Raw genomic sequence first — 27,456 nt, 5'->3', positions numbered from 1 at the left:
AGAAGCTATACCAATTATATCCCAAATTATATAAACCTCTCCACCAAAATAAATAAATAAATAAAGTGATGGAAACACATTTTTGTATTATTTTACTTATGTGATTCAGTGAAGATACAAGCCCACATGGTTTGAGCTGAGCTCCTAAATGGAATCAACATAGCACATAATAAGTATATTTATTTATTTATTTATTTACAGTTATTATTTGTTTGTTTAGTATTCTAGCAGCAGTTCTAGAATCTATTCTAATCTCACCAAACATGTCCTTGTTACCTAGCCAGTCAGTTGCCAAGAGGTTGGTAACACTTTTTCCCTTTTGGGGAGTATCAGGTCAGTGAGTGTCACAAACCATCATAAAGAGCAGATGAGACAGAGGCTGTGTTGTTAGCAGTGAAGTTCCAGGAAAGGAGAGGTGTTTTCTTCCATGAATAAATGGTTTTATTTCACAGTAAAAGTATAAAACATGCATGTAAAAGGAAAATTTGACATGCAATACTGTATTCTTGTTGTTCCAGCAATGAAGTAATTATTGCGCTTTGGGTGCGTCACAGCATTGAAGAGGTTTAAGAACAATGGAGTGAGCTTGAAGATGTCTATGAAGTACTTATCCCAGGTGTGACAGAGAACACAAAATTGCCTACTTAAAAGTGTAACAAGCAGGTGAAAGATCTTGACATCACAGGCTGATCAGAAGTGAAACTGATATTTCAGGATACGGTGAGAAATGAGAGTAGGTGAGGAAAAGCTGCTCACAGCCTTGGAAGCGAAAACAGGTGGAACTGAAAAGCAGTTTGGCACACAGCCAGTGGAAAGAGACACTTAAGTATGTCTTTAATTGTAAAAGCAAATAATCCATCTGACTTTACTGAAGTTATCTATAATTAAACATATCCATATATATTTTGTTAATTTGGAGCTACAAGAAGTAGGTGCCTTCAGTATCCAGGGTTGTTGGGGGAAAAATCATAATAAAATAAAATCATGATGGTTCTTGTTACTTTTAAATCAACCTTTATTTGTTAGAATTAGTTACTGAAAATCTATTAGTGTTTGGAACATACACTTCTAAATTCTGCAGCAGAATGTGTTCTTTTGCATTTATAAAAGGCCAGCTGTCCTTACACAATCTCTCTGCATGTGATATGCAGGAAAGGACTTTTACTGGAAAATGTCAACCCTTCTGAATCTCTGCAATGCCATAGAGGAAAAGATACATTTAGCTACAATAGATACGTGTCTGCTTTAATAACCAGCATCTTTGCTGAGGAGACTCCCTTGAGGATGCTATGTCCACATCAATGAAATGCCCTCAGACTAAGAAGTATTATCTTGGCAGCTGTTCTGAAGTGAAACTCACAACATCTGAGATGGTGATGCCTGCCAATATGTATTAACAAATAATAGAATAAAGGGATATGCAACTCTCAAATAGCAGACAAGTTTAATAGACCCACTAATACTCATTCAATATGGAGGCTGTAAGTCTATCTTAAATTTATTTTGTGATTCTAGAACTTTTGATGCTAAGGAGGCTAGAGATTAGTAAAGAGTATGGGGACTGGTTAATCTAGATTTTTTTATTCTAATATTGATTGTCTCTTTCATTAAGTAATTTTATGTGACCTTGAACAAATTTATTTTTCCTGGTCTCCTTTGTGTCTGAAATGGTTTTAGTCCAGATCTACATCAGAGGGTTTTAAAGACATAGTGAATAGTTAAAATGCTTTCGTAACTTCAAATGCAAGGAATCATATTTGTTTTTACAGATATATGTAAATATGCTATCTGGAAATATTCATGCATTTTTAGACAGTATTGAATTGTAGTTATGTCTGAAAAGAAAGATTCTGTGATTCCTTAGCCCCCGTCCCCCCCCCCCCCCCCTTTTTTTAGATGAGGTCTCAGGGCACAATCAGTGGATCACTCAACATTAATATACAATGATCTCATAGATTCCCAATAGTCACCATACAACAATGTAGCAAATGATGGTTTGAACAGATTTCTAAAATGAAATTAATGCAGAGAGCATGAAATATGCACGTGTATCATGAAGTTACCTGCTTTCCTGTACATAATTTTGTATGTATACTTATACACATAACTTTTTGCCCAAAGCAGTGTTCAGTCTTTGGACAAAAAATCACAATTTTACCTTGCAGAAGTCTAACAACAGTACTTGAAGTGAAACTAGAAAACTTAAGCTTGAAACGTAATTTTGCATAATATTATTACACAGAAATTCTGATCTTTGCTGAGGAGAGCAAAGATATCTGCAAAGATAGTGCCACTTGAATCACATCATGCAAGACATTAAGCTTGAAACAAAAACATAAACTGGTAGGAAGGGTGTCAAATGTCGACAATTTAGTCTGAAGTATCTAATGTCAGATTTCTGCAAAATGATGAATTACTTTGCAAGGCCCAAAGCATGCTTAAAAGTGACCAGTCCTTTTATCCTTTTCTCCCCATGTTTGTACTTCCTTCCTCCACATCTATCACTGTTTTTCTTTACCATTTCACTCTTTCCACTCTTCCCATATAAACAACAACACCATTATTTTTTTTGTTCTTTTTGTTTGTTTGTTTTTGTTTTGTTGTTGTCGTTCCCATTGGTCCCCTTTTGCTACATCTGTAGCCAAATTTAATACCACTACTGTAGTATCCTCAGCCTTAACTGGTGTTGCTGAGGTGGTTCTACCAGTCCCCAGAATTCATCTCCAGGTGGGGCTTGGCGTGTGAAAACAGGTGTATGTTTCTCATACAAATACCCACTTAACCACCTTGAAGCCTGGTCATCCCTCACAGCACTATACATGACTTTTGTTTGCTTTTCAGATTGTTTTATGTCATGTTTGCCAATTTTTCATGTCATGTCTCATGTTAGATAAACCTCAGGCTAGTCACTGATCTGCACACCATAACAGAGAAAAAAAATGTAGAATGCAAAGGAAAGTGAGTATTCTGGTTACAACTTCTGTTCTCGGTGTATACTGAAACTCTGGTGAATTATGTGAAGAATAGAGAATCAAAGGAAATATATAATGAAAAAGATTTATCTAGATGACATATTGAAACAATGGCTATTTGAATTACTGCAAATGAATAAATTCCAGATATGTAATGAACTGTTAGACACTCATCCAAGTGGTATATTAACTGATCATGATTTACCATTTTTCAACATAATTAATGCTTTTGTAATGAAAAAAGTAAACAATTTAGGGCATTAAGTAATATAAAAAACTGTCTGCATTTCTCTGTAAGACTGAGTGGCTGTGTTTAAGTTAGATACCTACGGGCTAATTACATTCTATGATTATTGCCAAACGTTAAAAATGTTTATCAGTCAGATAAGCAAAGACTTTCACTTCCATTAAATTTCTCAGGTTTCTAGATAATTTTTTTTTTTTTTCTCTTTAAAACTAGGATCTGTTCTGAGGGAAAATTTTAAAAAGAGGCTAAGGATGGTTGCCCTATTGTCACTTCACAGCTATGACTCGGTCTCTTAAAAGTGTTTAGCAAGATTTTTACCATTAACATGATACAACAGAGGTTTGACTGTTCCAAAAACAACTTTTTGTTTTTGTTAATAATTATGAAAGGAAGGTATATCAGTAGGTTGAGTCTTGTGTATAAGTGAGGCCAAATCTCAGGACAAAAACTAGCTTCAAGGGTTCTGTCTACAGGGATACTTTCAAATATTCTTACTGGGCAGGTAATAGTTTACTCATCCTAGAGCAAATATTGAGCTAGACAGGGCATGCTGAAGTGTGTATTTTCAGCACTTCTTGTTAGACTAGCCCTTAAGCTGTTCTTCAGGCATTTTTCCCCATGTTTTACTGCAAAGCTTCTTAGATTCATGTGTTGTATAGTGGATTGATTGATTAATTATAAATGATTATCTGGGAGGGCCCTTGAGCACCAGCTGTGTCTCACCTGAATAACAAGATATGTGATCTGAAACCATACTGTTGTCCTTTGCCTTTCATGGTGTTGTGTGACTAGAATAACCACATAACCCTCCATTTTTATCTAACTACAACTTCTCTGATGTGTATCAATGACAAGACCTGTACTTCCACACAAAGCCATAGGTCTGCACAGGGAGTAAAGGGTTTCTTGCTTGACCATGAAGAGAAAGAACAATGCCTTTTTTATAATTAAAAAAAAAAGTCCTTAAATATGTTTCTGTTGACAAAGGCCTCTTTGTGCCTCGTGTTTTTGTTACCATAGGTGTCCTTAACTTCTGAATGTAGTCCTTAAGAATATGAATTTTGAGATACCTTGTGTAGTGGTTTCGCACCAGCTGGTAGCCAAGCTCCACAACACTGCTTTCTCACTCTTCCTCCTCAATAGAACATAAAATGAAAATTCAATGAAAAAGGTCTCAAGGGTTGAGACCACCCTCTTCCACCTCCTCCCCCTGAGTGGCTCGGGGAATGGGAAATGGGGGCTTGCAGTCAGTCCCTGACGCTTCCTCTCTGCTGCTCCTTCACGGTCACTGTCTGACCCTGCCCCACGTGGGGTCCCTCCCACGGGATGTTGTCCTTCCTGAACTGAGCCTGCGGGCGCTGCCCACAGGCTGCAGCTCTTCAGGAACTGCTCTGACATGGCTCTGTGCCATGGGGTCCATGGAGCAAACTGCTCCAGCACAGGTCCCCCACAGGAGGCAGCTCCCCCCAGACTCCCTGCTCCTGTATGGGCTTCTCTCCACAGGCTGCAGCTCTGGCCCGGGACCTGCTTCTGTGGGGGCTCTCCATGGGCCACAGCCTCCTCCAGGCCACATCCACCTGCTCCACCGGGGGCTCCTCCACGGGCTGCAGCATGGAGATCTGCTCCATGTGGGACCCATGGGCTGCAGGCAGACAGCCTGCTCCACCAGGGTCCTCTCCATGGGCCACAGGGCAACTTTTGCTGGGGCACCTCCTGCCCTCCTTCTGCACTGACTTTGTTGGCTACATGGTTGCTGCTCTCATAGAATTACTAAGGTTGGAAAAAACCTCCAAGATCATCTGGTCCAACCATCACCCTACTAACAATGTCACTCAATAAACCATGCTCCTAAGCTCCAGGTCCAACATTTCCTTGAAAACCCCCAGGGATAGTGATGCCACCACTTCATACTTACCTCTCTCTTTTCTCTCTCCCTCTCCCCCCCCACCCCTCCCCAGGTTCCAAAACTTTGCCATGTAAACCCAATACCCTGTTCCTCTGTTCCTACATAATACTTCATACCTGCTAAAAATGCAAAATATCATGCTGCATTGTCTTTGATGTTGCACTTATATAGCATGTGTGCGTGATCATTCTCAAAGATTTCTCTGACTTTCAGCAAGACATTGACAGAGAACTAATCACAGCAAAGATTTGGGAGGCAATGGACTATGACAGTTTCTGTACTCTGTCAACAGCTTAAAGAAAGAGTTTAGAATATTTATTTAATCATATTGTGTTTCAGGTTCCAAAGCAGTGAACATGAGGAAAAATTAACATTCATATTTAAATAGCATTTAGAGATCTTTGGGTGACTCATTCAGTATAAGTGAAAGTTATTACTACTAATTATTATCAATTTGAGGAAATAGATTTAGTATTGTTTTCTTCATGGTTTAATTAGTTCAGTTCCCTTGTTTCTGGGTGTTACTTTTTTTTTTTTTTTCCCTCTGTCAGTTTGCATTATTCTTAGTTCATTTCCAAAAAAAAAAAAAAAAAAAAAAAAAAAAAAAAATCTAATTTTATACTGATAATTTTACTCTGCATTATTTGGTTTCATTTTAGAGGTCTGTTGGTACCTATAGCAGTATCAGTACGGACCAAAGGTTGTTGAGGAACATGAAATGGCATAAGACCAAAATCCCATTAGCTTTTCAACCTGAATAAAGATGCAGTTTCTCATGGGACTGCTCGTGTTTATAGGCTACTCAGAATTAAAATCAACGTTTTAATAGCCCACAGAAGTGATAGTCTGGATTACTTCGACTCTATTCCTCTATATGGAATAAACTCTGGAAGCTGCGTTATTTAGTTGGAGAAGTGCTCATTGTTGCCAGAGTTAACACAGAAGTGACAAGTGCAGCTTGATGTTCAGATCTGGGAAAGGAAGAGAGAGCAAGAGACGTGTGATGCTTCTAATAGACATGTGAAGCCTTCCTACATAGGAGATAGGAAGAGCAAGACACTGTATGCTGTTTTCAGAGGTGGCATTCATCTAACCAAATATTTATAACATAAATTTCTAAAGCTGTAGGAGATGATTCCTATCTCAGAAAGTTACAAAGGTACAGATTTGTGGTATTCCAGGAAACCAGAGAGCCTGAATGTCTGAAGGTAATTCTTTTCTCACCCAGCCACTTAATTAAGTTATTAGCCTCAGAAAACATATTTTGGATGTACCCTTTTCCTTTTATGAAAAGTATTACCCCAACACTGCACTTAGCAAGTAAAAGCTTCAGTATCCACGACCAACTTCTATCACTTTTTCACTACCTCTCTTCCATGTGTTTAAACTCTTGACAGGCAGTGCTCATGTAGAATACAGTAAGTTTAGTAACTGCCTTGAGAAACTCAAGTTGCTCATAGCAGTACTGGGAACTAAGCAACAACCTGACACAGTCTATACCCACAGTAAAATCACTTTCTCCCTTGACATCAGAGAAAACATGTTACAAAGTTCTCAGTTATGAGATGGTTATTTTAAAAATTGTGCTGCATAATTTTTCATCTTGCAGCCATTCTAGGTGGTTCTGTCTGGGCTGAGCATTAAGTTTCAGTGTAAAACATTGATTTACACTGGGGGACAAGATGCTGGAGGGCAGCCCCACAAAAAGGGATCTGGGGGTTTTGATCAACAGCAAGCTGAACATGAGCCAGCAGCGTGTCTTGGCAGCCAGGAGGGCCAACCATACCCTGGGACACACAAGGCATGACATTAGTAGCTGGGCGAGGGAAGTGATTGTCCCACTCTGCTTTGCAGTGGTGTGGTCTCACTTTGAGTACTGTGTGCAGTTTTGAGTACCACAGTATAGGATATAACACTGTTACAGAGTATCCAAAGGAGGGCAACAAAGATGGCAAAGGGTCTAGAGGGGAAAACATGAGGAGTGGCTGAAATCACTTGGATTGTTCAGCCTGGAGAAGAGGAGACTGAGGGGAGACCTCATTGTGATCTACAACTTCCTCATGAGGGTGAGTGGAGAGGCAGGTGCTGATCTCTTCTCTCTAATGACCAGTGATGGGACACAAGGTAACAGCTTGAAACTGTGATGGGAGGTTCAGGCTGGGTATCAGGAAGAGGTTCTTTACTGAGAGGGTTGTTGTGCACTGGAACAGGCTCCCCAGGGAAGAGATCATGGCACCAAGCCTGCCGAAGTTCAAGAAGCATTTGGACAATCCTCTCAGACACATGATCTGATTTTTGTTTGTTTGTTTGTTTTGTTTTGTTTTGTCAGTCCTTTGGGGAGACAGGAGTTGGACTCAATGATCCTTGAGTGTCCTTTTGAACTCATATTCTAAGATTCTGTTCTATGATTCCTCCATGGTCTGGTGGAGTTCTTTTTATAATAAACCAGGAGAGCTGTTTCTTCTTCTAAAGAGAAAGACTTCTTGTTACCACAAAACTTTCCCTCGTGGAGTTGATAGAGAGCTTTGAACTTCCAGGTTTACCTGGAATATGGCAGTTATTATTTAATCACATGAAACAGGAGTTCTCCAGGCAGACTAAGTTTATCACTAATATTAGGTATAAATTGGTGTCCAAAGGCTGCCAGAGGCTGAAAATCTGTTCTTGTCTAGAACCTTCTACTGTTTCTGCTTTAGATACGGATGATTTAACATGGGAATAGTAAGGCATTGGAACAGGTTGCCCGGAGAAACTGTGGATGCCCCATCCATGGAATTGTTTAAGGCCAGGTTGGATGGGGCTTTGAGCTACCCTGGTCTAGTGGGAAGTGTCCCTGCCCATGGCAGGGGTTGGAACTGGGTAATGTTTAAGGCCCTTTCCAATTCAAAGTATTCTATAATTCTATGATTAGCCATCTGAGTGCAACAGCTCCACTGGTTCATATTTGCAGATGACTGTGGAAACTAAGAGTTAAATCTGAAAACAAGTCAAAAGTAAAACCTTTTAAAGATTGCTGCTATCTGCTGTTTTAGATAACACCATCATTGCACATAGCCTGTGTATATCAGAATATCCTTCTTTCAGAGTACAAGTGTGAAATGAAAACAGGGTAGAAGTAAAAACACATATTACTTTTAAGATTCTTACTTCTGTAAGTTTTAATACTTTGGAAGAGGGCAAGATGGTTAAACAAGTGAACCATTCTAGCACAGAGATGTTTTCTGTCTCTTTTCATTGAACTTAACATTTAAAGAAATTTAAAGAAAGGAAATCATTCCATACTGAGGTCTGTTATGGTTAAATGGGAAAGAAGAATCTAGATTTGTTGTTTTTTTCCCATAATTTCAAAAGAAGGAGCAATCAAAAGCCAGAAATGAATATTGGCTTGCAATAAATAATATGTAGTCTGGCCTTTTAACCTTAAGATACTTAGGATTTTAACAATGTTCTTTCAATAATTCATCAACTTCACAATATTGTAAAAGAACATTATGCCTCATGCAACATTTCTTGTTTATTTTGAAGAGATTTATTTATCTTCCTTAAAATTCTAGACTGTTCGTTTGTTATTTCCCTACTACTCAGTTGCTGAGTATTGAGTGGTTATTTTGAGCAGTAGCTCAGAATATTGAAGATACTTTACCATCTTTCCACTAGTGTTAGTCCAGATTCTGTGGCTTAGAGGAAGATGAGGATTCGGCATGTCATGTTTAAGCAGTGGTGTATCACCCAGCCTTTCAGTGACATGTTCAACAAGACAGTCTAGCAAACACCCTGCAGGTTATTACATGAAAAATTGGTTAGAGGCACAATTCTAAATTGTAGAACTTACTAGTAAATTTATATTATTAAAGCTTAGAGAAAACAATAACTTACTGTTATTTTGCTCTCAGAGAGCATTCTGAAGAATTTAGTTTAGCCAAATGCAAGAAATTCTGTGGAAACAAAATCCATTGCTGTTATGAAAGATGACAGCAAGGTGATTATAGAAGGTCCTTTTTCTTTGAAACTTTTCAATGCTGGAAATCATCTTGGAAATGTCATGGGAGAGTTTAAATATATAATATTTCTAAAAGGAAAGAAGAGGTAGAAGGAGTTAGGGCTTTGGATTTAGAATAGGATGTTGTCACATTATTAGCTATTGCTGGCAAAATGGGGATAACACAAATCTTTAGTGGATACCCAAATAAGTTTATAAAGCATGTACTGTACTGGTGAAAAAGAAAGAACAAAAGTAGAACTGCATTTTTTTTCCATTATACAGTAGGGGAAAAATAAAAATAAAAGCATAGCTCTATTTTGTTTGCAGAGCAAACAAAAATGTCAGGATTTATTAACTTAAACTGCTTATACTGAGGGGAAATCAACATAGCAGCATTAAGATTTATACAGGAGCTACACCCAAAAAAAAAGGGGGGCGGGTGAAGGGCGGGGGGGGAGCTATTAATACTGCTATAAATTGCCCTGAAAATCTGGTAAATATGCATAAGATTCCTCACACATAAACACACATACAGACACACCAGATAATTTGAAGGCAAGTAGGCATTGTACAGACATTTTCCACCTGCCGGCCTCATTAATATTATTCTTACATATGAACCTAATTTATGCACTTTATTGCAGCCTTCAGTAAGAATTACCCACATTAATCATGTACTTTTCAGAATTACAAACCATTTCACATGCTATGGGATAGGAATCTATGCAAAGCAGCTCTTTTTATATATACTGAAAAAGCCCAGTGCAAATCTTCTCAAATGTATTTATTAGAGAATTAAAAGTTTGCTTATAACAAATTGAAAATTTGCAGGGCAGAAATATTATGCATAACCTTGTAAATCAGATTAACTGGTGTGCCTTCTTTCACACAATAAATTCCACTGGGAGCATCTGTTCAAAAGTAGTGCCTGATGACCTGGCACCAGATCAGAAAGCTTGCTGTTTTCTGTAATAATTCTGGAATTTGGTATAAGTGCAAGCATCATTACTTAAACTCACATCTATTTTACACTGTGATTAACGTGCTGTGATACCTGCTCATTGTGGTTCATTAGTCCTTGTACCATTTGAGCAGTCAGATGTGGTGTGTTCAGCAGCCTGGTCTACTCAGTTTGAAAAGCATAGCATCAGCATTCGGTATTGTTGTAGTCTTTTTTAAGCAAACACACCATTACAGGTAATGAGGCAATTAGGAAAGCAAAGAGGTCTGGAAAATACAGAGAAGTTTGTTGCAAGCACCCACCTACTTTTTAACTTTCATTTCTTTGAATTTGACAAGAGCAATGCTTATTTGTTATGAAGACAATATAAAAGCTACTGGAGAACTTTCTATTTAAGACTGAGGATGAATAACTCTACAGGTAAGCTGCAAACGAAGGCAATAAAGTCTTCGTGTCCTCATATAAGAATGGAAAATGAGCTTTAAATGTAAATGACTCAGGAGAATAATAATGGTGAAATTTTCTTTGGCACTCCAGTTAAGGAAGTGTTCTCTTTCTTTGCCCTTTTGGTGAAGGTTTGTTTAAACTTTGTAACATAATAGTCTAGAATTAGACTTGTAAAGAAGAGTTGGTTGAAGGAAGCAAGGTTTAACTGTGGCTTAGGACCTGGATAAATGGATGTAAAGAGCTATAAAAGCAACAGGCACCTAAATCATACTGAAATAATGGGAGAAATTTTAAATAATTCACTTAAAATGAGAAAATACCTAGTTTTGAAGAGTCTTCATCTTACAATAGTAAAGGATTAGTGAACGATGAAAGATTTTTACAAGTTTCACTTAGCATTGAATTCCAGTAGATGAAAATAACCTAAGATGAAAACTTAAGCTGTTGACATGAACTTTTGGGGAAAATCTGATCTGATATACTCCCTAACAAACTTGAGCACAGATAAGCAATATACTTATCAAATAAGGTGGACTTCTCAAATGATGTCCTGTCTTTGCACTTTGAGTCAGACAATGTGACAATTGACCTAGTCTTCATTTCATTTTTATATCTAAATTAATTCTCATTGTATCCTCAAAGAACAGTTTACACTGGGTAAAAAATAACAGTGAAATTTATTGGAGTTGGGCAGGAGGAATGGAGTCTATTTATCTTTTAAACTTTAACAAATTGTCATTACACATGAGGGAAAAATAAATAAAAATAAAAGAGGGAAAAATAAAGTTAGAAAAACCATTATACCTAGAAAGCTGTTTGCAAAGGATGCTAATTCACTAAAAAAAATGTTAGAACAAAGTCTGTATGCCACCGATTACTCTTAAATCACTTCTAGCTTTAAGATCTGATTAAACAAGTTATCAAAATTTGATAAATAAGGGTTTTGGTTGTAACTTCAATAATGAAAGTGATACCAGCTACTCCATAGTAAATAAATCAAACCTTCAGAGCTGATCCTGGGACATCTGAATGCAGATAACAGAAGTAGTCTACCAGCTGTGGTTTACAAAATACCCTTAGGAATTTTTTTTTTTTTTCCCCTAACATGCAATTAAGCAGTAGAAGAAAGCAATCTCACAGAAACACAGGGGGAGAAGTTTTCTTGTGACTTCATTTAAATTCTCATTTCTTTTCTGCCTTGTCTAATAAGAATTAACTATTAGAGAAGGGGCTCCTAACCTGACTTTGTATCATGCTTAACCTTCCTTCTATTCAGCTGTATCTGGATTACTGAGCCCAGTCCTGGACCCCCAGTGCAAGAGAAACTGGGATGCAATGGAAACATTCCAATGGAGCTCCAACAAATGATCTAGGGACTGGAACACCCCTCCTATTAGGAGAGGTTGAGAGAGCTGGGACTGTTCAGTCTAGAGAAGAGGAGGCTCGAGGAGGATCTTAGCTATGTCTACAAACACTTGAAATGAAGGTACAAAGAAGACAGAACCATGTTCTTTTCAGTGGTGCCGAGTGCCAGGCAATGGGCAGAAACTGGAATAAAGTAGATTACCTCTGAACATCAGGAAACACTTCTTTACCATGTGGGTGACAGTAATGGAGCTGTTTGCCCAGAGAGGTTGTGGAGTCTCCCTCCTTGCAGATTTTCAAAAGATGCATGGACATGGTCCTAGGCAACCTGCTGTAGATAGCTTTGCTTGAGCAGGGGAGGTTGGACCAGATGACCTCCAGAGGTCCTTTCCAGCCTCAACCATTTTGTGATTCTGTGATTAACAAAGTGTTGCCAAATCTTAGCTGGCATCTTCCAGCAATATTTAATAGTCATAGTATTCACAATAATAGCAGTTAAAGGTAAACAGATGAAAGATGTAAATATTTAACAAGACTTCTTTTTTTTTATCAGCAAAGTAGTAAAAAGTTATCTCCCCACTCAATTATCTTGTTGTCTTTTCTCTGTTACATATCTGTGCCATTCTTGTACTTTTCAAAAATTTCTTTTTATTTTCACCTCATAACAACACAGTGCACCATGGTCAGAGTTTTCAGAAAGTAGATTGCTCCTGTGGTGTGGCTTGATTTGTGTGATCTCCATGCATATGTGAAATTAATACAGTGACATAGAGACGAAAAGGATTTTGCTCTGACATACCCAGTCAGCCCTGAGTCTTGTGCCTGATAAGAGTGCAGGTGACATATTTAGAGATGAAATCCTGAAGAACACTAATTTTTTGTACTCTGTAGTTTAAAAAGAAAAGAAATGAAACAAAACAAAACAAACAAACAAACAACAGAGATTAAGGCTATTTTTGTTTTGCTTTGCTCTATTATATGCTGTTTACCCAAGGAATTATTATAAAGGGCATTTCATAATGGAGCACTTCATTACTGACAGACACTTTTACCAAATTGTGTCAGTTCCTTAAACAGGTTTATAAGGTTTGCAAGAACATTATGAGGTAATGGTTCAGAAAGGGTAGAAATGACAATGAAACTCAAAGACAGATTTACATATGGATAGATAACAAATAAATAAATAAATAAAACTTTTCATAATTCAATTTGCTTTCTGCTTTTTCTTTCTGTGTGTTCCTGCCTAGGTTTCAGTTGGGATAGAATTACATTATTAGAGTTAATTTATTTAAAGTTAATTTATAATCTGTAGTAATGTATAGTCTATAGTCCGAATTAAATTAAGTCCGGTCAGGTTTAGATTTCAGATTCCCTCATAAAAACATACAGTGAAAGTCTCGTGCCACAGCCTTTTAGACCTAATTGTGATGTTTACATATATCTCTAAAAGGGAGATAACATTAGATAACTTTATAGACTTTTAAAAAATATATCTCTGCTCTAGAGTTAAGATAAAAAAAAAAAGCATTAGAAATGGCCAGGAATCAAAATTTTAATAATCTGAGTTCTTAAAATTCTATCTCAGAAGGAATGTCTAGAAAATCCTTCATGTATAGTTATTTTCTAAAAATAAAATAAAATAAAACCTACAGATTATTAAAATATTTTCTTTAAACATCACAGAAATGTTTCATTTTTTTTATGGGGTCATTTCACTTGTTTTGGTTAATTTGTACTTTATTAGAAGGTATCTGATTTCAGCTGAATATATTTAGTACTTTACAATAGAGAATAAATTTATCTGCAATTAGTGTCATATATTATAGTGCACAATTAACTCCATGTTCTATTATCTTGGTCTAAAGGGAATAAGCCAAATCAAGACAATTAGAAATTACATTTCTCATGTACTAAGATAAATAGATAAACTTTTCCCTTGGAAAAAAAGAAGTAAAAGTTAGTACATTCTAAAAGTTAAAGTTTATCTACTAAAAAGAAAAAAAAAAAAAAAAAAAAAAAAAGTTTACTTTAGGTACTTTAAAGGCAGTTTCCAAATGGTTTTATATAGTGCATACTTTGAATAAATTTTTCCTTTCCTTTTCCCATTTTCTTGTTTAAAGTGCTATTAGCAGTGAAGATCTAGGAGTGCTGATTACTACTCCTGCAATAGAATCTTAGCATGCTGGATACTGCAGAAACATTAAACAAAGGCCTAGCCCTTAATTCAGATCTTTTTAAACTGTTGCGAAGTATTTTTAGGATTTATTTCAGGTAAGGGAATTTACTTTTTATCTTAAAATTGTCTTTCTCTTGCTAGAAGCCACCACAATCACTTTTCAATTGAATTGTGCATTTAAAGTATTTATTTGCATTTGTACCTTATTGTTCTAGGAAACAGATGGTAATTTACGTTCTGATTTTTCATTCTTATACTTAACATGCCAACTCCCATGACAACTGCTGTCATGCTGTTAGTGAACATCTCATGCTCCATAGTTGACAAGAGCCTACATGTGTAAAGATTAAAGTTATGTTGACACAATCAGTTCAGAAAATGTTCTGGAGTGATTACTGGATCACAAAATTCAGCATTGCTGATCAGCTATGGGGAGAATCAAAACAAAGTATAAATTTTAAAAAATGGGCAACCACAGCCAAGAATGTTTAAGAGAACTTCCCATATTGTATTTTGACATGGTAAATAGACCACCTACAGAGGAAGATTCAGGTTCACACTCTGTTGTCAGAGGAAACTGAAACTGTATTTTCAACACTTTTGTAAGGATTCTACAAGAGAATGCAAGAGAATAATTAGTTATTTTTTCCCCATCATAAAAACATTCAGAATAACAAAGTTTCTTGCAAGCAGTTTAGGATGACATATATATATATATATATATATATATATATATATATATTTCCCAAAGTCTAAGCTAGCAATTAAAAAGCAAGAAAAAATTCAGAAACATGCCTTTTGTATGTTTACTTTTTCATATCTCATTCCAAAATTGCCTTTTTTTCTTTCTGCTTTCTCTATTTCATTGTTGTTACCATCCTTCCACCCCTTACAGAATATTTTTTAGCCTAAGTGTTGTGGTTTAACCCAGCCAGCAGCTAAGCACCACAGAGCTGTTTGCTTGCTCCTCCCTCTCTGGGATGGAGGACAGAATCAGAAAAAAATTAAAGCCTGTGGGTTGAGATAAAGACAGTTTATTAGGATGGAAAAGAAAGGAAAATAATAATGATGATGATAAAAGTACTATTAATAATACTCTGTACAAAACAAGTGATGCACAATGCAATTTCTCACCACTCGCTGACTGATGCCCAGACTTTCCCCGATCAGCCCCCCATATTAATCTTTCAGCATAACATCAGATAGTATGGAATACCCCTTTAGCCAATTGGGCTCAACTGTTCTGATTCTGTCCCCTCCCAGCTCCTGCTGCACCCCCAGTCTGCCTGCTGGCAGGACAAAGCGAGAAGCTGAAAAGTCCTTGGCTTAGTGTAAGCACTGCTCTGCAACTGTTAAAACATCAGCATGGTATCAACATTATTCTCAACCTAAATTCCAAACACAGTACCCTACCACCTACTAGGAAGAAAATTAACCCTATCCTAGCCAAAACCAGGACACTAAGTATGCTGAGAACCTCTTTCTTTTCCCAAATATCTAGCCAAGTATCTTTAGAAACCTTTGTAATATTTCTGTATCCTGAGTGGCATTGCCAGTGTTCAATATCATTTACAACTTTCATTAACATTGTTTACTCCCTTTTCAGATCATTAATGAAGAAGCTAAACATGACAGATGACAATATTTAACAAATCAGATGAGACCATTATTTTATCTGCAGTTGAGCATCTCACAGTCAAAAAAAGTTTCAAGGCCTCTGATCATTTCACCATTCATTTTTTGGTCAAAAGTCTTCTATTTTGTCTCCTTCCAGGAAACCCTAGCATTCCAGAATAACTGATAACTGTGTATATATACATATATATATATTTATATATACATTAATTTCCTTTGGACAACTGTTGCCTGTAAACATTTTGGTAATAGTTTTCCCTCCAGCACCTAAGCAGACAATGGCAGTATATAACAGTAGTGCCCAAAGAACTTTTCCTTTCGTGTCAATGACATCCTTGAAATCATGCCAACTAAAGGGTACTTGGTAGGGAAATATAGCCAAATAAGCAAAGACTGATCTTCCTGAATGCTCTGAACATTCATTAGTCTGATATGCCAAGTGCTAATGCTTATTCTGCAAATGTTAAAACTCACAATGCAATAGTCAAATAGATTATAGGATCAGTTCCACTTTGCTCCATCACTGACACCAACATAGGCATTGAGGTTAAAGAGAATCATAGAATCCTAGAATCACAGAATCATCATAGAATCATAGGATCATAGAGCTTACACAGAGATAAGGACTTTTCAGCTTCTCATGCTGTCCTGCCTGAGAGGTGCCTGGGGGTGCACAAGGAGCTGGGAGAGAACACCTCCAGGAGCTGACCCAGACTGACCAAATGGATATCCAATACCCTGTGGTGTCATGTTGAAAAATAAACTGGGGAGAGTTGGCCTGGGGTACAGCTGCTACTCCAGGACTGGCTGGGCAGTGGTCAGCAGGTGGAGAGCAATTGCATTATGCATAATTTGTTTTGCACAGTCTTTATTATTAGGAACAATTATTGATATTACTATATTATAATAAGTAATTATTGATAATAATATTATTGTTATTGTATGTTCCTTTTATTCCCTATTAAACTCTTTATCTCAGTCCATGAGTTTTACCTTTTTCTGATCTTCTCCTCCAACCCACTGAGCAGGGAGTGAGCAAAGGGCTGCGTGGTACTTTGCTGCCTGCCAGGTTAAACCACAACAATGAGAGAAAATCATCAGGTTTCATTCAGTCTATTTCATGTAAATATGTGACACTTATTACACATGTACTCAGCTCTGGTGAGGCCGCACCTCGAGTACTGTGTTCAGTTTTGGGCCCCTCGCTACAAGAAGGACATGGAGGTGCTTGAGCGGGTGCAGAGAAGGGCGACGAAGCTGGTGAGGGGCCTGGAGAACAAGTCCTACGAGGAGCAGCTGAGGGAGCTGGGCTTGTTCAGCCTGGAGAAGAGGAGGCTCAGGGGTGACCTTATCGCTCTTTTTAGGTACCTCAAGGGAGGCTGTAGCGAGGTGGGGGTTGGCCTGTTCTCCCACGTGCCTGGTGACAGGACGAGGGGGAATGGGCTTAAGTTGAGCCAGGGGAGTTTTAGGTTAGATGTTAGGAAGAACTTCTTTACAGAAAGGGTTGTGAGGCATTGGAACAGGCTGCCCAGGGAAGTGGTGGAGTCACCATCCCTGGAAGTCTTCAAAAGATGTTTAGATGTAGAGCTTAGGGATATGGTTTAGTGGAGGGCTGTTAGCGTTAGGTTGGAGGTTGGACTCGATGACCTTGAGGTCTCTTCCAACCTAGAAATTCTGTGATTCTGTGATTCTGTGATTCTGTGATTACTGTAGTTATATGAGTTTCTCACAGCACCACTGATAAGAATATGTGTTTACCTCCATTGAGAATGAGTATGAGAAGATAGGACAGAAAAGGGGGCACTTAAACATACAAAAGACATTACTGAAGGTCTTCAAAGTCTATCTAATCCCTGAGTTATGCTTCTCTTTGCTGGGTGACTTCTAGTAGTTCTCATATACTGCAGCAGCAGAATATAGCATTTAATGTATTTCAGAAAAGACCTGTTACAAACCATAGACAAATAACTGATATTAAGTGATGGTATGCTCCAAGTTGTGAACTTAAGTAAGTGGGATGTTGTTCACTTGTATAAAGGGCCAACTCTTTTGAGGAACGTAATAGTTAACTGCCTAAGCCTGAACTGTGTATAGGTCCAAATATCAGAATCCCAGCTAGGTGCATTCCTTGAGAATTCACTATGCCCACAATGAAGGATGCAGGATTATACACCAAAGCTCTCCCTGTCTTTTCTGACATAATATTTACCTCCTGAAAGGAGCAACTTCCAGTCTAATACCATAGGTCTCTCATGTCTTCATTTCCATCTGAAAACCAAATAAAAAATGAATAGTGTAACCCTAAAGCAATACTGCAAATGAAAGAAAAAACACCATATCCCTGGAGTCCACTACAAACTGTGCTTTCATTAATGATTTCATTTTGAATTGAAATGATAAAATGATACAGGAAATATCTATGGGAAATGTTTTAAACTCAGGTGGATAGAAAGAGCTTTTTCACAAACAAAGCACATAATTAATCTCTTTTGTCTGAAAAAAAGAGAGTAGTCAGAGATGGCAACAACGCACTTCTACAAAAGCTGTCAAGCCTAAATTTCTTTATCAGACATTAGTATCACAGTGGACTTACAACAACCTTCAGTGGACAAGGCCACAAAGCTGCAGGTGTATCAGTTAGCAGGGTGGATCAAAGGTACTCTGACTAAGGAAAAGTCTTTAGTCTGAAGTATTCAGTCTGAACATGAAAGATTGTTCCAGACTGTCCATTCTATTCAGTTAACAGAGGCATTTAAAATAATCCTTTCTTTTAAAGTTATGAAGTGATAATTTAAAAATAAATAGAAGTGAGCTGCATCAAACTGTGGAAGCAGGTCATACATAATTTCCTTGAGGCATTAATATATTATATATAGCCAAAATGTATAGGCAAAAGAAGATGAGAAAGAAGAGAAAAACTTTGGTATCAAACTGATTTTTCTCTGCTCTCTTAGAAGAGGAAGTAATAAACAGATATATTTAATTTAATTCAGTATGATTATGTTTTCTGTATATTGTATTGTTCACTAATTGGTTAAAAAAGCTTTCAATGAAAATTTCCAGTCAGAAAATACCTAACAGCTAAAACTAACAAAACTTACAGTGTCCATTAATTTCTTTAAACATTTGAATTGAATTTATTTTTAAACATCAAAATATTTCAGTTAGTGATATTTGAAATAAAAATAAGCCCTTTTCTTAACTGAGAATGCATATATTTTATGTTATGTTATAGAGAGTGAAAGGAAGTTTATAGTAAAATGATAAAATGGTCAATACCTAAGTTAAATATTATGAGATCATTTAAACAAATTACTTCAATCAGACTGAATTGAATCTTAAGAGGATTAGAAGCAGGGATTTTTTGTTGTCCAATATTTTTAAGATTATGAAAACATTTATTGTCCCCATATGTAAAAGTATAAAAATTTCAGAATCATTCACAGAAAAGGAAATTACGTTTATAGGCAGTATGATGTCATGGTAACTAATGCTTCTTTATATTTACAACACTTGAATTATATCTTCATCTACCAAGCTACCAGCTGTACAGGCTACTCTTCTTTTTCTGAGTTTATAAACATTAAGTAATAGACAACCTGTCCAAAAAGATATCAGTTTGAATATAAAAGATGACCATCCAAATAAATTGTTGTATTAGTTCTCTGTGATCATATGGGTAGCTAAGGACAGAGCTTGTTTTTTTCATGTCCCTTCTAATGCCTTAGCAGTTAGATCATACACTCCAAATCACTTTGCAATTGTCTGTGCTTAAGGAAGACAGTTACAGCAAGATTAATGACAGAATAGTGTTTTTTGGTTTTGTTTTTGTTCAATTAATCACTGAGGGAATTTTTGCCCTATGTCACTTCTTTGTTTTCTAGTTCTCTGATACCTCTTCAAGGCCAGTCAACATTAGCTGGTTGCTCTGCTTGTGTAGTCATGTCTTTGCAGAAACCTTCCATTGACATGATTGCTTGATTTTGCATGATAAACCTTCTTCACACCTCCTGACAAAGACCATAACCTCAGAAGACAACTCCTCTCATCAATGAAAACTAATACTATATACCAGCATAAATTTTCATCAAGAAGTCTTCCACTTGTGTGCATCCTGTGCTGTGCAACAGTTCTGTAGTGGTCCTATGCAGAAACTTCATAATGATTCTTCAACATGTGGCTCCAAGTGAAATATAGCACTAGAGGCACAAGCTGGTATCATGTTATGAAAGCATAGTGTGACTTGCTTGCAGCATTTGGCTACTTGCATTACAACTGTCCACTCTCAGAGTGATTATTAAGAAAACTGGTTGGAGATAGCTAAGTGGAATATATTTTGAGGAAATATCCTCCTTTAAGATGTTTTAATGGGCTGTTATCAAAATGTTTTAAATTTTGTTTTGTTTTGTTTTACACATAGATACTTAAAATAGAAACTGAAATTCCCATTAAAAAAAATAATCCTATTTTAAAAACACCATACAGTGGGTCATATTTTTTTCCGTTAACATACATGGACAACTTCAGAATTTCAGACATTTGATTTGATTTCATTTGGTTTGTACACATTACAATTAAATCATGTGCTTCCTATTAAACAAATAATTCAGTTCCCGCTCCTCTAGACATAAGGGTGCCTTTCATCATGCTTATCAAAGGAATGTGATTGCTGTAGTTGCTCAAGAGATTTGGTATTATGCCTTTATAAGTGACAAAAGTTTAGAAGGCTCATATATTCACAACAGTTAAATGTAGACAATATCTACTAGATAAAAGTAGTAGTAGATAGGTGTTGGTGTTCTATGATGATTAATTTTAGGTATAACATTCAGTCTTCTAGCATCTCCATTTGGGTAACACTTCTATCCATTCCTTGGCTTGAAGGAAGGTCATCTTGATAATCAGCCAACACATTGCCTTTCATAAATACCTTCAATTACTCCCACGCACATTTTCAGAATTATACCTACTTAGATTTTTTTAGGTATTTCTGGCAAAGTTCATCCAGTTGATACCAATAAAAGCTAGCAAAAAATGAAGCTCTATATCCTCATATTGCTTGCAAGATATCTACTGAGAATTTTAACTTGACTTGGTTTCTTTTCTGTGGCTCAGATACAACATAGAATATTACTTTGTGTTTTGTTCTTTTCTGTCTATAAAAATAATAGTAGCATTTCTGTTTAAACAAATATGTTCTGAGATAGGTAAGGTTATTACAATCTAAATTAATGGTATAATGCATTTCTTTAATTTTACTTGAGCCTCCTCTTCTGTTACTTTCTGATTTTTTTTATTTGATTTTTTTTTTTTTTTCTGTGTGCTTCCTGAAGCAATTGTACATCCTATACATATCATAAAGGCTGGTTCTCATCCATGTTCACTGTAAATAAATAAATAAAGATACGATAGCAATACACATGTTCACAATGATTACATGTACACAATGATTACAAGCAAAGCAAACAAACAAACAAACAAGCCTTCCTCTACTCCAAATAAGTGTGTGACAACCCAAAAATCCCTGGGCAGGAGAAAATGTAGTTCATTATTCCATTTGGCTGTAGGGATGTTTTAATCTCATATCAGTAACTTAGTGTTATAAAACACGTCAATGTACTTTGTTTATTATCTTTAGTTTAAAAACCTTGCTGTTTGCTGTGTAATGGTTTCTCATCAGGTAGTTTAACTGGCTCAATAGCTGGGCAGGAGGAGCAGCAAGAGCAACCTGCAGTTTGCCTGACCCTTTTCTATCAGATTGAAGTATTATTATGTGGTGTGCTATATTAAGCCTCATCTGGAAAAAAAGCACAATCTGTTCTTTTTAAGCTTCTTAATAGTTTTTAGAACAGATTGATTGGAAGTGGAACTAACAGATTGCTGTAGTTAAACTGTAGGTGGGCATGCATATGAATGAGTTTGGAACAAAGTTCCAACCCTGAAGCAAGGATAAGCATTACAGATGATGACATAATCAATATGGATTTCTGTTTGCTTGTTTGTTTTAAACATGCAGAGACAAATGGGTGCAGCTTCTGAACTGGGATTAGGGTCAAACATTCAGGTAGGCAACTTGCAGGATTCAGGCTTGTATTTTGAAAGAACCCAGACAGCCACAAGTACAAAGCATATTTCAACAGTCAGCAACTCTGGTTATGCCACCAACAGACAAACTTTCAAGAGGAGGTGAACATCCAGTAAAAAAATGCACCACCTCTTCCAGCAGAACAAGTCACAATAGAGATGCAACTTCCCAAACACTGAAATGGAGATGGAGCTTGGTGGGGCAGGAGGAACTGAGGATAAATTGACCATATTTCACTTCCAGCTTGTGTTGTTTGTCGATTTTCTTCTGCTGAACTGGAACTAGCCAAATAAAAATAAAACAATCCCTCCCTTCTTTTCCTTAGGAACTTTCATTAAATTTAGAAGTAGAAACAGAATAGCTACATGGTTAGATTGCCAGAATGTAAGCAGCTTTTGTCACAGAGGACTTGCAGAAGATATTACACTGGTTCCAGCACAGGGTTTCTGAATTAATTTTCACTTGGAAGTGGAACTAAAATATTCTTCTCAGAGTACAAATCCTTGCTTTGACTACCCCTGTGTGCAAACCCAAAGTCACTGTATCTTTCTCTTTGAGTCACAGAAATGTCTGAAGACTGGGAACTTCCCTGTCAGTGGAAGTTCCAATGTGGAAGCCAATTTTGGCAATGTGACAATTTTCTATTATGGGAATTCCACAGTTCATGAATAAAATAATTCCATACAGAAAGAGTGAAAATGTACTTATGCTGTGAACCTCAGATCTCATCTTCAAAGAAATGAGATAATGAAACTTCCTCAGATTCCCACTCCCTGTGCTACATATATGCCTTCATGCACATACAGGTTTTCTACAAAAAGATTGCTCAATGGAAATTCATCCTAATGTGTTTTGCAAATAAATTTAGCAGAAAAGGAGGAAATTTTCCATCAAGGATTGTTCATTATCCCCATAGTATGGCTCAAGTTAAATATACATACCTCATCATACCTCTTGCACAACAGGGGAATTCACTATGAATAATTAATTAAGTAGAGTTTAGTCAGTAACTATCATGACAAGGTCTCCACTGGTGTATTTGTACGAGCATCTTGAAGCATAGCTGCTTTCTGTTTTCATCAACTCTCCCCTGAGCTCATGTTATGCAGACATAGTTTTCCCAGCTAGAGAACTTTGTCACGTTCAGATTTTTTCTTTTCCAAATGTTAAGGATGTAACTCTTTGTTAAGTGCCCTTGGTAGTTTAGTACATTTCTTCTCATTTTTGGTGAGTCATTTCTTTTTGCACATTTTCACAAAACCACCCTGTCTCGATACATGATGAGACAATAACTGGAGAAACCTTTACTTGATTGGAAAAGAGTTAAAGCACTTTGTGTTCGTTGAAAGACCTACTACTTTTTCAGGACTGTAATTAAGCCTGTTCTCAGCTTTATAGTAAGCCTCAGCTTTATAGCAAGCCTCGGGACAATACTTTTGTGCTTTTATAACACTCTCAAACAAAGAATTAAATGTCTGGAACACTGAAGAGATCTAGTTCTGTAAGTCAATTAGACTTAACCAGGAATTTTCTATTGACAGTTTCTTCACAGAAAATGAAATCTTCAGAATTTCAATTTCTTTGAGGTACACTGTAGATATATATATTTTTTTCACTTCCAAGTTCTACGGTAAAACTTGATATGACTGACTTTTTTCCTTTTTTTTTTTTTTTTTCTCCTCTTTTTTTTTTCTTCTTTGATCCAGACTGACAAAAAAGAGACTGACTTTAAACAAAGAAATGTATTTCTTGCCAAACTGCCTGATTTTACTTTAGATGGCCTCAAGGCCTGGTGGAAGTTTTATCTGACTGACCCCCATTTTTCCATCAGACTGAGTTCTGGGGTTATAATAAGTCTTTCATTAAGCACCATGTTTTTGACTTGTAGCCAAACTCTTTCAGCATCTCATGGCAATCACTTGATGATCTATCACAGGAAATGTTTGCCCTATAAGTATGACACATGGGGAAGAACATCAGCTCCCAGGAAGCACTAAGTTTAAAACTTCTATGACATTTTGCTCAGGCACAATCTGCATAGTAATGGATTCTTCATCAGACACAGCAGGGAGAAAAATAAAAGTTGGTGCACATTAGATAAGGAGACATGCATTCAAGTTGCCATTCTGGTTGGGGGTACCATTTCAAAATTTCAAACTCGCATTGATTAATTTCTAATATGAAATGAAGGTAGTGATACTTCCTTTCTGATACTCTGTCTCTTTTGGCTATTCAGATGCTAAGATCTTTAAACTGGAGACTGTGTCTTTCATGTTCAGGTACAGTCTGGAAGCTAATGCAGCCTGTAAACTTTGGCAGTAGAGAAATAGGGGTGATTTCTTAGGTAGGCAGGCTGAGTGCTTCGTGGCTCCAATGTCCAAAGTCACAAGAACAAATGAGGGCAGAGACAGCCCAAATTCTGTAATCTGATTCTAAGTACTTCGCATATTTTTTCACTATCAATACTCTTATATACTCATAACACAGTTGGCAAAGAAATCTTTTTGTTGTTACAGATTTTAATATTTGCAAACCAACAGAAGCGAGTGAAGGATCAACAGTTCCTTGCAAATCTGTTACTTTAACACTCTTGGTCTTATTCATTTGTTGACTGTGTTTCTGTGGAATATTACTTGGAAGTTAAGGCAATATTTTGGAGAAGAGAGAGTTCCTTCCTCAAAATCCTTCTGATTTAAATTAGACAAGAAACAGATTTAGAAAGGTAGATGTAGGAGAACAAGGAACCAGAAAGACAGTCCTGGTTAGTATGATTGTCAGTGGGAACACTACACCCCCTGTTTAAGCACTATGACTATTCTACAATTTCAAATGAAAAAATTTTCTGTGGTGAGATAGAATAAAAAACAACAGACATATCTATCTCCTGGTATTTATTACCATTATTACCAGCTTATCATACAGGAGAATGTCTTGAAAGAAAATATGAAGAATTTCCTGTTGGTTTTGTTGACATTTAATTGAAAAGTAAATAAATAAAAATGTACATTTAGTTCATCTGTAATCCTGTGATCTCTGTCATGTTAGTCCTCAATTTTGCCTCTCATTCTCTTGAGTCATCAGTAAAACTTTCTTCACAGAATAGCTATTACCTTTCAATGTAAATTAAATGTTGTTGTTGTTCAGATTACACTATGAACAGTCATGTTGTTATTAGCAATTGTTTTGTTTTTGTTTATAGTCAAAATATTACACCAAATAATATATCCTAAAGATTTATTATTATTTTTTTTTAATGTTGTTGTGGTTTTTGTTGTTGTTGTCTTTGTGTTGTTTGTTTTTTTTTGTTTGTTTGTTTTTAAGTAAACCTCAGAGCAACTGACCACATTCGGTCAACTTAAGAGAATCAGAAGGCAACATGCAATTTATACAGATTTTGCTATAGACATTTTTGAACAGATTATCACAGGTATTCAGGTACTTTACAGACTTTGGTTTTAACATAGAAGCAGGCTGCTAAACTGAAGTGAGGTTTCTAGGAAAGTTTGTTGATCTTGACTTGAAAAATAGATGAATAAATTAAAGTGTTTTTTTGTTTGTTTGTTTTTAAGATGGCTTCACTGTTCTCTGTACAGATATGTTATGTACTTTCTAAAGTATTTGCTGTTTCCAAAGCAAAAAAAAAAAAGCTTCTGTAGATTTTAATACATACATATGTTTCTCTGTTTGCATTTAGGAAACTATGGTGAAAGTGGAATGGAAGCTTTCAAAGATATGGCAGCTAAGGAAGGGATCTGCATTGCACATTCCTACAAGATCTATAGCAATGCTGGTGAACAGAGCTTTGACAAGTTGCTGCGAAAGCTCCGGAGCCACCTGCCCAAGGCAAGAGTGGTTGCCTGCTTCTGTGAAGGCATGACTGTGAGAGGGCTCTTAATGGCTATGAGGCGCCTGGGACTTGCTGGAGAATTTTTGCTGCTGGGCAGGTGAGTAATACTAGGCAATTATAGCCAGTCTTTTCAGAGTAGGGCAAAATAAAAGACAGTCCAGTCAAGCATATGTAAAGCCCACATTCATGGTCTCTCCTAGAGATGTGCATATCTAAAAGATAGAAAGTAACGTAAGCCATGTCATAGTGGTACATATTATACAAAGACATATATCATTCTCATGACATGTCATGCAAACACAATATTGGCCAGACCTATTAACAGCATTGTGTGAGGGAAAGCTGACAAACAAACATTTGATTTGGATCATCCATTGCATTTACAGAAGTTTAAAATGCATAATGTACATATACAGCCTGAAGGTAAGCCTTGTTCATGTAACATCGTGTTAAGAATTGCTGATGTGCCTTCTGGGTAGATGTGAAATGTCTCCAAAATGAAGGTTGTTAACCACCACCTTTTCTTCCCTTTCTTCAGCTGATGTATTTACTTGTTCCTACTGTGCTAAAGGCAAAAAGTAGGTAATACTTTCCCTTACATGGGGGTCAATGATAGCAGCTTTTCTTTCCCTAACCACCAAGGGGGGAAAGGAAAGCTCTCTCAGATATGTTCACCCAACAGAAAAGGTCCCTGGGTTAGTAGGCAGGAAAGTAAAAGACATAAATGCACACCTTCTGGGACCTTTTTATTTACCCCATATTCTGAATCAACTGGTGGACCTTAGATAAAATAAGAAAAATGGTGTCTTGACCACAAAATGGAGCATTCCAGGAGTCAGATAATGTGGCCTGCTGCCTTTCTGGTGCATTATTAGAAAGATGACCTGATATCATCCCAGGAATGAACAGTACAGGAACAGGAATAAAACAGTGACAGTGAAACCAGCTGTCTTGGAGAGACAGTCAGGGCAACATGTAAGGAATGTGGCTCTGCCCAACTGCCTTGAAAGCTGGTCTGCTAAGATTGTCCCATAGGTAGGACAGCAGCCTCTATTCACTGACTACCTGTTGCACACACCTATCCTTCCATACTACGCAAAGGGGAAAGCAACAACAGGGATTTCTACCTCTATTCTTGCTTTTTAGCACCAACCTATTTATTTATTTATTTATTTTGTAATTTGAGATACATTACTTACATATTTCTCTGTCTTATGGTTTCAAATACATTTTTTCTGTAGTTTCTTCTATGGGTCATCTTAATTCTTTTCTGACATCCAAAGGGACTACTGTCCTTAGGATGATATTCACCTAAACGTATTTATATGTCTACAATTTGCATGTGAACTAGTCACCACTGTAGTTAATGCAAAATAAAAAATAAATAAATAAAATAAAATAAATAAGACCCTCTTAGGTCCATTACTTTTAATGTGGACATTTAAAGTAGCTCAGAGGAATCATGTTCAAGAAAAGGGCTTGTACAAAGAGTGTCTTGAAAACTGACTTAGGTGGAAACCCTACTTGCTAGTTACTTAGAGTGAAGTGTAGCAAAAACCACCTGCACTATCTTCGTCTAGAACTGGTGCCATATGACCCTTGTTGTCTTCCTTTATCCTAAACAAAAGAAGTTGTCATTTCACTGTCACATCAAACAAATTAAGTATGTAAGCATTGCTTTCAAAAGCTATGGTGGCCCTTAGCTCCTGCAGATGCCAAAACATATTTAATTTTGTATAGGTTTTGCTTATTTACAACAGTGCTAAAATTAGCTTTCAGAGATCCTTTTATGTGCAAGGACTTCAGAACTGACAATTGGAAAGTCTTAGCTCT

At 36.7% G+C, this 27,456-nt stretch overlaps 1 protein-coding gene across 3 annotated transcripts in view; it reads left to right on the top strand.

Annotated features, from left to right (window-relative positions):
- Positions 1–27,456, top strand: part of GRM5 (glutamate metabotropic receptor 5) — a 284,534-nt gene that overhangs the window by 102,474 nt on the left and 154,604 nt on the right. For all 3 annotated transcript variants that reach the window (XM_084533413.1, XM_084533412.1, XM_084533411.1), the window contains exon 2: positions 25,471–25,720. In XM_084533413.1, the coding sequence (XP_084389539.1) occupies positions 25,471–25,720 (250 nt within the window). The remainder of the gene's footprint in view (positions 1–25,470; positions 25,721–27,456) is intronic.

This window comes from Aythya ferina (genome assembly GCF_964211825.1).
Source record: "Aythya ferina genome assembly, chromosome: 1".
Taxonomy (NCBI): Eukaryota; Metazoa; Chordata; class Aves; order Anseriformes; family Anatidae; genus Aythya; species Aythya ferina.
Note: the sequence above shows the minus strand (reverse complement) of the source record. Positions and strands in the feature narration are given on the sequence as shown.